Here is a 12,763-nt window from a genome sequence, read left to right on the forward strand (position 1 = left end):
TATAATAATTATGGGATTGGAGGAAAGAGGAATTTAGTAACAGTCTGTGGCGCCATCTGGTGGAGATCAGCAGGTGATGCATTTACGGCAGCTCGTTGGTTCAGTTTGGTGGTTTATTTTAGTTAAAACGATACTAAACCACCAACTACCATCACTACTACTACTACTACTATCACCACTATATAATATACTATATATGTGTACTCATGCATGTGTACTATTGCTGTAATTTACACTTTTTTGTCTCCTTGAATTTCAGGTTTCTGGTTCTTTTTCTCACTAAAATCTCTGGATGTTAATTTTAAGAAGAAGAAAGAGTTGGTTTGTGTGTCTGAGGTTCCTTCAGTGATTCAGGTCTGAACAAAGCTCTGCCAACTGTTATAGTATTATTTATAGTTCATACTGTCATCCAAGTCAATGGGTTGAGGTCACTTCACTGTATGTTGACCTCGTTTAGCTCTCTTTAGTTTACTTCATATTCATTTTTGCTTTGTCTTTTCACATTTTTTGGACAAATGAAAACATATTAAAAAAATAAATCTACATTGTGTCTACCTGCTGAATCTCCATGAATGTAAATTAACATAAATAAGAGTCTTTTTATGCACATTTTTAAATTTTAACATTAAAAAAAGAAAGAAAAGTGTAAAAAAACAACCAGAAATTAAAAAATAAAGTCAAAATATTACAAATAAGTTTTTATGCTTGGCTAAATAAATAAGTAAGAATTATTTGCATATTTAATAATTATTTTATTTTATTATTTAATTATAAAAATATTATTAGTTTATCTGCTAATTTTCACACAACAGCAGCAGATGGGAAAAAAACATTAGGAGGATTTTCATTTAAAGATTTTCTATAAAAAAAAAGTTCAAATATGGAAACTGGTTTAATATTATCTCAGATTTCTTTTGGTCATTTATGTTAATATTATTGAGCGATACTTAATCTGTCTGTGTATAATAAAATGTATAAAAAGTGTAAATGAATCTCTGTAATGTGTGAACGTGAGCCTTCAGACGTGTATTCAAACTAACAAGTGTTTCAAGATTTGTAAATATGAAGACAATAAATGCATTTATATAAATATGAATACACATTTGCAGAATCCTCACAAATTCCAGTCTGCATTTAAAGATTATTTTACACTTTTATAAATCTGATTATTCACACACAGATTGTGACACAGTATCATAACTTCCACACAAACATTTGCCAATAATGTTCCTTCTATAAAACCCCAACAGTAATTTAAAAGGATGATTTTTAAACAGCATCACTACACAGACAGGAATTAAACGTGTTAGGGTCTAACTGGTGCTGAATGAAGGTTATAATCACAGTGTACTCAGCAGTGCTTCATTTGTAAATCATAAGGTGCCAGAACGCAAAGTACATATCAGCTCAGGGATGATGAGACGGGCTCAGGTCCCGGAAAACGTGCTGAAAACAACATGAAAATGCCCACTCACCACGCTGAGGGACTTACAAGCCTCAATTTCAAATATTATCCATGGTATAAATGTTATAACGATAATTTACAATTATTTTAGACTATACTCCACACAGCACAAGCCAATGCCCACATCACCACAGGACAGGTGGGACTTACAGTATAGCCTACAGTCAGCAATTCCTTTCTCAACAGGTCTAATGTGTAAAAAAAAAGAAGCAGCTTTTAATAAATCACACATATCTTCCATTATTAGCTATTATTCAAAGATTGGCACGGCGGCCTATTAATAGACATTATACTCACCGTATTGAGTTGTCCAAAGCACCCCACGTCACGAGCATGTCCGGTTCACCTCCTCCTCTTTTTTTCGGGTTTTACCGCCAAACAGTTGTGCATCCCATCCCTGACCTGTCGCTGGACGTCCCACACTCCTCTCCGCTCAATGCGCTCTCCTCTCTTTCTCAATCTTCCTGCTGTAAGCCAGCTGATGCCAGGGTTCCCGCCTGTTGCTCCGGCTGTTGTACCGGGCCAGCTGATGCCAGGGTACCCGCCTCCTGCTCCGCCTGTTGCTCCGGGCCAGCTGATGCCCGGGTGCTCCGGCTGTTGTACCGGGCTAGCTGATGCCAGGGTATCCGCCTGTTGGTGGTCCACTTGGCTGACTGCTAGCACTGTAGCTGGCTCCTGCTCCGGCTGGCGGTGAACCCGGCTAGCTGCTGCCCCGGTGCCAGCCTCCTGCCCCAGCTTGGCTAGCTGTCGGTGAACCCGGCTAGCTGTTGGTGAACCCGACTAGTTGTTGCCATGGTGCCAGCCTCCTGCCCCGGCTTGGCTAGCTGTCGGTGTACCCGGCTAGCTGTTGCGGCGCTAGCTTCCTGCTGCAGCCGGTTTTGACCATCAACATGACCGCTGCAGCTGCCCTCGTCGCCGCTTGTGGACGCTTTTCTGACTCGTTTTGAAGTGTCATGCAACTTTTCCTTCTTTTTGAAAAAAGTCAGTAAATAGTCTTTTTGACATGTTAACTGTTTTTTCCTCTCTGTTTGCTCCTCAGATGGCAAATTTCAAAAGTTTTTTTTTTTTCTGTCAGGGGCATGGTTTGTTGGCCCAGCTCTACTCTTTCAAATGACGTTAAATCAACAACATGAAATTCTTGGGATTTGTTCTGTAAATTAATATATTATTATTTTATTTTAAACATTTTTATATATTTTTTTCTTTTTTTTATGAGAGGTACCGGATCTATCAATCGCCGCCTGCCTATCCAATCCTTGCCGGAAGTCCCAAGCGGTAGTTAGTCAATCGCCGCTCATATGTTGCCAATCCTTGCCGGAAGTGTCAGGCGGAAGTTAATCGCTGCTCCGAGCGAAAACAAAAATAAAAGCCTAAAAAACTCCACATACGCAGTTTCCACATAATTCTATGAACTTGTTGCAGTTACATGTTTATCATAACGGTATAATTGACTCCACAAGTTTATATTGTACTGTAAAACTCAGAAGTTAGTTAGAAGCCTACACTAATCAAGTTATAATGTTAACGTTTCATGGATTTAACTTTAATATCAACATTAAGAATACAAATGTGAATATTATGTTTGTGTGGTGGTAGAGGGGTTCACTCTCTCTCACACACACACTCACAATAGGACTGAATAATAACTCAGATTAAATAAAACGAGGATTAATAAAATATTTAAACAACCAATAAATTAACTGAGCACTTTCAGATTAGGCAGCAGTTGCAACAAATGTCATACTTACTTTCACATGAATATTAATTTATCAATACTTAATATTTAATGTAATTTAATACTGTGCAATATATTTAATCTCATTGTCCATACTCATTACTCACTGCATTATCACCATCACTGTGCAATAACGTGCTAACCATGGTGCTAACCGCTAATCGATATGGACCATGGATGTATTATGGACACCAAAAAAGCAATATATTACACAAAGAAGAAACTTCTTGGGACTTCTGGCATGGATTAGATATATGGCGCCGCCCTTGTCAGTCATCTTAACTGCAGTTGGGTCCTTCTCCAAATAAGTACTGGAACACAGGGAGGCCAAAATTAAGAGGTGCCGGTAGGATCTGGCTCAAATTAACCCCTGGTACTCATCAGTATATTTTAACTTTGTGTAGCAGATGATTTTTGGAGCAGCTGGGAAAGCAGGAGAGACAGACGATGAGATTGAGAAAATAAATTAGATATATAAGAAAGTGAAGAAGAAGATGAACTGAGTGAGAAAGATTTCCCAATTTCACTAACAATTTGAATAGGTACATTAGCTTATTTTAAGTTTCCTCATTTTCCTGCAGTTATATTTATTTCACTCTTACAAAGAACCAACAAATAGAAGCGTAACCTTTAAAAAAACACCAAAAAACACTGAAGAAGCAATGAAGACAAACCACACAGAGACGTTTTGTAACAGAGCCTGTATATTTTTCTGCAAAATACAAATACTACCACATTGTTTCTGAGTGAGGGCATTGCTGTACATGATCTCTGACTGCGACAACAGAGCTGCACTTTTTTTTTCTTCTTCTTCTTCTCTGGGAAAAAAACATTGTCTCCGAAGTGGCGACAAAGGCCAGCTTATGCCGCTAACAATCTCTTAATAATAATAATAATAATAATAATAATAATAATATCAATATTTGACTTATTAGAAGCACGTTGGACATTCACTGGATGTCGCCAAATACAAATAAAAATGTTTAAGGGGTCGTCATGATTGTCGGGACATTTGAGGTCCAGGCAGTTACGAATTAAACAATCAAACCAAGAAGAGAAAAAAAGAAAAACACAAATATACTTTTTTTTTTTTTCCTTTTTTTTTTCACACAGCGGTGAGCAGAACTACAAACACACCTTTGGTTAGTTTACACTCCACCTTTCTCTTTTTTTCGTGTGAGCTTCCCGCCTCCACCTGCAGCCTGAGGACGAGCTCCTGGCTCACCTGCAGGAAATCTGACCAGCGACGGAGATCACAACGCTTGTTTTAAGAAAAGGTGTGGAAGTGCAGAAGAAAACACATCTGGGCTCTGCCCCTTTTTATTTTAAACAGACATCAGTTTGTAGTTTGTAACTAAGCAACAGCAGCAGCGGCGGCGGCTTCCTAACTAAAAAAACAGCTTCAGTTTTGGGTTTTTTTTTTTTAATGAGTGAATTTAGATGCTGGATTGACAGTAAAAAGGGGAACATGCCAGACGGCGGACTGTGGCCGAGGGTTCGAGCTCCAAATATACAGTTTTAAAACCAAAATATTCAAATGTGAACAACCCTTCAGCCACCTCGGAGTCCTTTAAAAAAAATAAAAATAAAATAAAACAATCACAAATAAAAAGCGGATATCACTGAGCAGTCCCTCCTCCTCCTCTGGTTGTGTCAGACCCGGCACACGTGACGTCTTTAATAGAGTTACAGCACTAATAGACAGCGGGGTGAAGTCACTGAGTACGTTTACTGAAGCAGGAAGTATTTAAATTTTATTCCACTGCAGGGAAATACTGTAGAGCTGTTGATTATTCTCTCGGGTGTTTAGTCTATAAAATGACAGAAAATGGTGAAAAGTGTTGATTCTTCTTCTTATAAAGCTTCAAAAGGCCTGAATCACATTTAATAGAGCTTCAGTTTACTGTCATAGAAGACTTTGATACTTGCCATACTTTAACTTCCATACTCGAAGTCTGACTTTTGAATGAATGATTTTTAATGGAGTATTTTTTCCTTGAGTAAATGATCTCAGTACTTCTCCAGCCGCTGCGAATATACATTTAATAATCAGAATTGAATTTAAATAATGTGTGATAATCGAGGGTCTGACACCAGCTGAACAGCAGACTTTAAATACTTTAAAATCTCCCTGAATGTTTAATAGAAAATGACTGTGCTTCCTTTCGTAGTTTTTTTTTATATTAGTTATATTAAATAGAGCTGCAGACATCCAAAAATATCAATTTGATACAATAAGGAAATAATTTGTAAAACATAAAACACTATAAACTTTGTGCAGCAAAGCATCACCGTCCCGTCAGTTATGGCTTTTAGTGTCTACGACCCTCAACTCTGACTTTTGACCTTTGACCTCCTGCAGGTCATCGGTTCGGCCCTGACCTTTGACCTCCAGAGCTGTTTCTGCATCACGAGTGAAGCTCATCGATCACTCCGGTAGTCTCGGTTCGGATGTGAGTCTTTGTTGTTTGATACGTAAAACCAAAACTGCTTCATTTTGTTTCAAAGGGAAATAAATCAGGTCGAGTTGTATGGAAGCAAAAAGAGGACAAAATTATCTGATTTAATTTCTAAGCAACTGAAAACCAAATAGTGAGCTTTAAACACAAAATGAACACTTAATGCTGAAATTAGGCAATTTATATGAATTTATGTGGTTTAATATTCCCAAAGAGTTATTTCAAGATTTATAAATTTATAAACTATATTCTTCAGATCTTCTTTTTCTTCAGATTCGGAGATTTAAGGTTTTCACACTAATCTTAATTTCTCTTTCTTGGATCATGTGATTCACAAAATAACGTGATTGAACAAAGATCTGATTGATCCTCTGAACTTTAAATAATCTAACTTTGGACTTAACATGTGTATTTTTTATATAGAAATTGAATATTTTTTAAGTATTGGAATTTTTAATTTTTAAGAATCTTAATTTTTTAATCCTTAGAAACAACCTAATTTTTATTTTTTGTTTTAATTTAATTGCAGAACTCAGAATAAATGTTATAAAGTTTAATATCATCCTTTATCATTTATAACTGATATAATCCTGTTCATCTTATATTAATTAGGTCTTTTTAATAAACGTTAATACTCTGATGCACACACTATTGCTCTCTTACTATCTGTGTACATGTCATATATTTTATAATGCTTGTATTTATTTATTTATTTAACATTTTTAAGTTCAGCATTGGTTCATTATTTCAGTTTTCAGTTGCTATCGTCCTTTCTTTGCTTCCACTGCTTCCTGTTTCTGGATCGTATTCACTGAAAATCTCTTTCTTTTCCTTCTTTTCTTTTTATTTTGCTAACATGGCTCTGAAAAATTACCCACTAACTTTTTAATAAAGCGTCTTCACATCAAGTGAAAAGTATCCAAAAGCTTCTCTTCTAATGCAACCTGTTGCAAATAACTTTCTCATCTCTCTAAAAACTAAAAAACTTCCACATCCTTCCAGTTTCTCTTTCGTCTGTTCATCACCGACGCTCCCTCTCTCTCTCTTCCTGTCTCTCTTACTTACTCCTTCTCTTTCTCTTTTTTATTTATTTGCCACACATTACCTTCCATACTGTCATTATTAAATGTGCTATATGTTCCTTATGTGCGCAAATATGTTGAACCTGCAACACGGCATGTGTAGCTCCTCGTATGATCAACATGTTCATTAACTGTTCAGAGTACCAGACTTCTTCACTTTTAACCTTTTTTTTTTTTTGTTAGTTTGCATACATGTACGTGCACATATATGTTTATGTGCATTTAAACATATTTACTTAAACCCCCTCCCGCCTCCCGTCTCCCCGAACACACACACAAAAAGAAGCGTTACATGTACACCAACAAACTCTTCAGCCGCTTCGGTTCGTCTTTAAAATCACATCCGAGGCCGATACGGGGAAAACTTGAGAGAAAAAATGATTTTAAAGATGCTCCAAAACTCTTAATTATTAGTCTTAAATATATAAAAATGAAGAGAAATGATTAAATACAACTTTCTCCACTCTGATGGGCCTGAAAACACATCACCACGTATCAAAAACATTTATATTTCTGATGTTTTTTCCTTTCATATTCATCCTATTTAAATGTTTTTTGTAATGAAACATGGAGGTCTATTTTAATATGTAACATTTAAGCACTTATTCTTCATTGTACTCATAATTTTGACACTTTAATCGGCTTTAAGTGTGTTTTTATGGCTCTGAAATCACACAGATTATAATTATAAATACCTTGGGATAATGAGTGTCTGATGGATAATTAGAAAACTTCTTGCCTATGCTTGAAATACTGTATCACATAAACTACAGCAAAAAACAGCAAATAGTCGTTTTTACACTTTCTGGCTGTTGTCCAATTAAATAAATTAAAAGGTTAAATCAGTGAGCTTTACAGGTGTTTTTTTCTTTACGTGTGTTTTTAGGGGTTTGAAATCACACAGATTATAATTATACATATCTTGGGATAAGTGACTGAGTGTCTGATGGGTAATTAGAAAACTTGCTTGAAATACTTCAGCAAAAAACAGCACATTGTCGTTTTTACACTTTCTGGCTGTTGTCCAATTAAATAAATTAAAAGGTTAAATCAGTGAGCTTTACAGGAGCCAGCAGGTGGGTTTTGTTACCTTCCCACAGAGCCAGGCTAGCAGTTTCCCTTTGTTTACAGTCTTTATGCTAAGCTAAGCTAACGAAATGTTGGCTGTAGCTTCGAGTTGTATCAGTTTTCTCGCTGATTAAGCAGATTTCAGGCTTTTTTGGGGTTTGATCTGTGGGGCGATTCTTCTTTTACCTTCCAACTTTTTTAGTTTTGTGTTTCCCTGATGCTTCCTCTTCCTTGGGGATCAATAAAAGATTGATTAATTGATTGATAAGGCTCCTAAAGTCTCAGGTTTTCCACTTCTTGAAGTCAAAGTTTTGGAGCATCCTTAAAACATTTTTTTACAAGTTTCGACCCTCAGCCGTAATCTCCGTGGAGTCTTTCCTCGAGCGTACAGGTTTAGCTACAGTACATGTTGTAAATACAGCAGAACATCGTCTGTATCCGTATAAACCTGACTGACTCTGCTCGCCTCACGTACATGTTACACATATAGCACACCCACTCAGTACAAGAGAATAAGATAATAATAATAATAATAATAATAATAACACTATAAGGTAACTTTTCTAACATCCCCGTCCCCTCTGGCTGCAGACCGCCCCCCATCATGTGGCCCAGCCCTCCGATAGCCTCATCCGTTTTACTGACGGGCTGTGGCGCTCGTCCTGACTGGACATGGGCCGCAGGAGGAAGCCGTCGTTGCCGTGGTGATCCTCGCGGTCCTCGCTGCCCTCGTACGAGCTCCCGCAGCTGGAGGCGCTGTCGCCGGGGGAACGGCCCGTCTCGTTGGGGCCCCGGCCGGCGTTGGGATACCCGGTCATGCCTCCGAGTCCCGTGCCCATCATGCCGATGCTCCGGTCTCTGGGAGGAGAGGCGGGCTCGGACTTGATGTGGAGGTTCTGGTGACCCGACGCGAGGTTCAGGTTGGAGTTCTGGCACAGGTTTCTGTAAGAGGAGAGAGAGACGGAGGGGCTGAAGAAAGACGGACATACGGACGAAATTAATCCCTTGTCACATGTGGAATATTGTTTTTATGACTGACTAATCAAGAAATGCCAAATGTCACTTTTATAGTCGCTCAATGTGAGAATTTGCTGCTTTTCTTTGTCTTAAATTACAATAAACTGAATATTTTTGAAAATTAGGATACCAAGTGGTGAAGGCCCCTATTGCATCTGGAGGAATTTATAGTGCTCTTCCAAAACAAAACTAGGGACCTGTGACTTCCACGATCACGGAATCGCGGAATTGGTTGATTTAATAAAACGGAATTTATTTTTAACGTGGAATATCACAGAATTTGACTGAAATGCTGTTTTCGTGTGGAAGAGGAACGTATGTCTGGGGAAAACTGCACGGAGGGAAGCAAATCTGGGTGGCACAACAAGCCCCCTCCTCCACACACTGAGATATGTATCATGTGAAGATCAGGCGGGGAGTTCCTGTCCTCTGAAAAGAAGCCAATGCGGAAGTAATTTAGAACTGCATTCTATCAAAAGGCCACCAGGGGGCGACCGTCTCTATACAAGTCAATGGAGAATTCACCAACTTCTCACTTGATTTCTAACCTCAGTAAACGTTTTCAAAATGTGTTTATGGTCTCAATCGCTAGTTTAAAGCCTTCTTCAATGCAGTATGATGTTCATTTGGGACATTTTGGCCTCCCTGATTTTATATGTGACGATAAAGCAGGGTATGCATTAGGGTGTGGCTACGTCCTGATTGACAGGTTGATTGACCAATGTCCTCGAGATCCAGCCCTCGCAACCAATCGCAGCCTCCCCGCTCCGCCGTTAGTCCCGCCCATACTTCCGTCCATGACTCCGCCTCATGCCCATATAAGTAGAATCCGTGTTTTTATTTTTCCCAGCATGCACCTGAAATTTTCAAGATGGCGCTGCCTAGATTAGAAACTATTGGCTTCTGAGCAGCAGTCCACAAACCAATGGGTGACGTCACGGATGTTACGTCCATTTCTTTTATACAGTCTGTGGTGAAGATGCACAAAAAAGTCTCTTGGAGCCGTACTCTAACTCCAACAGGAAGTCAGATATTTTTATTCAAATTTCTCCATCCATTTTCGCTCCATTTTCGCTCCATTTTCCCCTCATACTTTAACAAACTCCTCCTAGAGATTTAACCTAACTGACTTCACATTTCCTCTGTGTCATCTTAAGAGTGCCTTTAAGTTCAAATTAAAGAAATGTCACCTTTATGATTGTCATTGAGAGTTTTACGTGAACAGAAACAGAAGCTCACCCCATGTGTCCGAGCGCTGAATGCTGCAGGTTCTGTATCTGCTGCTGCTGCCAGTTCGTCACTGATCCCAGACCAGAACCTCCAAACCCGGTCAGAGAGGACAGATCACCGCCCAGCGAGAACTCTGCAGGAATATAACACACAGATCAGACGTTAATCTCATGGATCAGATCCTGAGTGAAGCATCCTGCTGCAGTATTCAGGGTAGTCTGGATCACCTGTGCCGTAAGAAGAGGAGAGAGAGGAAGGGTAGCCGCCCATTCCTTGTCCTGGTAGAGTCTGAGCAGAGAGAGACGCAGCGGGAGTCGTCAGCGACTGAGCGGTCTGAGAGTGATTTATTCTCTGATTCTGCAGAAAGAGAATAAGAAACACAACGACATCAGACTTTAAAACACTGATACACACTCATGCTGCATCATTAAAACACAGAAACACAGAAACTAACTAAAGACACTCGAGTCTAAACTGTTCTCATCAGCTGCAATATGAAGAGTTTATTTCTCTGTTCCTCAAGTGATGATAATCATTTATAACTATTTTTGATGTCACTTTAGTATGGAGAACTAAGTAACAAAGACTTAATTTAGAGTTATGTGGACACTATTAACACTATTGTAGTTTTGTGTTTTGTTATGTAAGAACAGACCATATTCATTAAGTGGTATAAAGTCCATACTAAGCAAAGCATATTGAGATCGTAATTCATATCCAACAACTTCCTTACTTACTACTAATAAGCAATAATTATGAGGTTATTGAGGGAAAACTCTTAGTTAATGGCTTACTGGTTGTATAATAAGGCCATGCAGAGTAAGGCATTAATAAGTACTTAATAATGACTAATTAAGAGCCAATATGCAACTAATTAATGGTGAATAGGTATACCTTAATAATAAAGTGTTACCCTATTTCTTACTACTATTGTTTTTATTGCTTGTGTACTTACTTATTATTTATTGTTCTTTATTGTTTTTATTGATGCTCTTTCTATTTTTGCTGCTGTAATACTGTAAATTTCCCCACTAATAAAGGATTATGATACACAATGATGATGATTAATAAGAAGATAAGAAGAATTATTAAGACCTGAATCTGAATTTATTGATATTCATCATTAATAACTAGCAGTGATTTTGATTTTGAATGCAGCCTTAAGAGTTATTTTAACTAGACAATTAACTGCAGGACATACAGGAATATATTTCATTTATTTACATTTACACCAATCTAGCAAGTAGTAGTCCTTCCTTACTTCCTTCCTTCCTTAACTTATTTCCTTACTCCCTTCCTTCTATCTATCTATCTATCTATCTATCCACTTTCCTTCCATCCATCCTTCCTTCTGTCCTTCCTTCCATCTACCTACCTACCTATGTATCTATCTAAGGGGAGTATTAACTGTAATTTAAAAAACATATTCAATTATTTTTACACTAAAATCATGCACAGGAGGAAGTACTGTAGTTTAATTTATGGGAACTTGGACTCCTGACTATAATCCTGGCTGATTAATTAACTATTTTAGTAATTTTTTTAAATCTAAAAAGCTAAAAATGTGCAGGTTGCAGCTTCAGAAATGTGAAGATTTGAAGCTTTAATGACAGTAAACTGAGTATATTTGGATTACTACTTTCTAATATTTTATAGACAAAATGATAAATAAAGAAAATAATCTGCAGATAAACTAAAATCATAATTTCCTACTCTGGTTTACTTACCAACATGAGGTCAAACTCCTCACACTGTGGGTTAGGGTTAAAGCATTAAAGCATTAAAGCGACAGTAACATGAAGTCAATACAACAGACATGAAAACACACTTTAAGGAAAGAAGGAAGGAAAGGAGTAAGGAGGGAAGGATGGAAAGGAGTAAGGAGGGAGGGAGGAAGGAAGGAAAGAAGGAAAGGAGTAAGGAGGGAAGGAAGGAAAGGAGTAAGGGTGAGGGAGAGAGGGAGGGAGGGAGGGAGGAAGGATGGATGGATGGAAGGAAGGAAAGAAGGAAAGGCAATGAGTAAGGAGGGAGGGAGGAAAGAAGGCAGGAAAGGAGGAAAGAGGGAGGAAGGAAGGAAAGGAGTAAGGAAAGGGGTAAGGAGGGAGGGAGGGAGGGAGGAAGGAAGGGAGGAAAGGAGTAAGGAGGGAGGGAGGAAGGATGGATGGATGGAAGGAAGGAAGGAAGGAAAGGAGTAAGGAGGGAAGGAGGGAGGGAGTAAGGAAGGAAGAGAGCGAGGAAGGATGGAAGGAAGTGAGGAAAGAAGTATGGAAGGAGGGGAAGAACGAAGGAAAAATTAAAGAAAGAGGAAGGAAGGGAGGAAAGAAGGAAGGAAAGGAGGGAAGGAAGGAAAGGAGTAATGAGGGAAGGAAGGAAAGGAGGAAGGGGGAAGGAGGAAAGGAGTAAGGAGGGAGGAAGGGAGGGAGGAAAGAAGGAAAGAAAGGAGGAAAGAGGGAGGAAGGAAGGAAAGAAGGAAGGAAAGGAGTAAGGAGGGAAGGAAAGAAAGGAGTAATGAGGGAAGGAAGGAAAGGAGTAAGGGTGAGGGAGGGAGGGAGGGAGGATGGATGGATGGAAGAAAGTGAGGAAAGAAGTATGGAAGTAGGGGAAGAACGAAGGAAAAATTAAAGAAAGAGGAAGGAAGGGAGGAAAGAAGGAAGGAAGGAAGGGAGGAAAGAAGGAACAGTCAAAAGAGACGGGTTCAGTTTGACCC

At 38.6% G+C, this 12,763-nt stretch overlaps 1 protein-coding gene across 1 annotated transcript in view; it reads right to left on the bottom strand.

The window, feature by feature from the left end:
* Positions 1 to 8,411: 8,411 nt before the first annotated feature.
* LOC128380139 (myocyte-specific enhancer factor 2C-like) overlaps positions 8,412 to 12,763 on the bottom strand; it is a 37,058-nt gene continuing 32,706 nt past the window's right edge. Inside the window, exons 8-10 of the mRNA XM_053339841.1 lie at positions 10,284 to 10,413; positions 10,066 to 10,189; positions 8,412 to 8,778 (exon numbers count right to left, since the gene is read on the bottom strand). Coding sequence (XP_053195816.1) covers positions 8,412 to 8,778; positions 10,066 to 10,189; positions 10,284 to 10,413 — 621 coding nt within the window. The remainder of the gene's footprint in view (positions 8,779 to 10,065; positions 10,190 to 10,283; positions 10,414 to 12,763) is intronic.

Source organism: Scomber japonicus, chromosome 19 (genome assembly GCF_027409825.1).
Source record: "Scomber japonicus isolate fScoJap1 chromosome 19, fScoJap1.pri, whole genome shotgun sequence".
Classification (NCBI taxonomy): domain Eukaryota; kingdom Metazoa; phylum Chordata; class Actinopteri; order Scombriformes; family Scombridae; genus Scomber; species Scomber japonicus.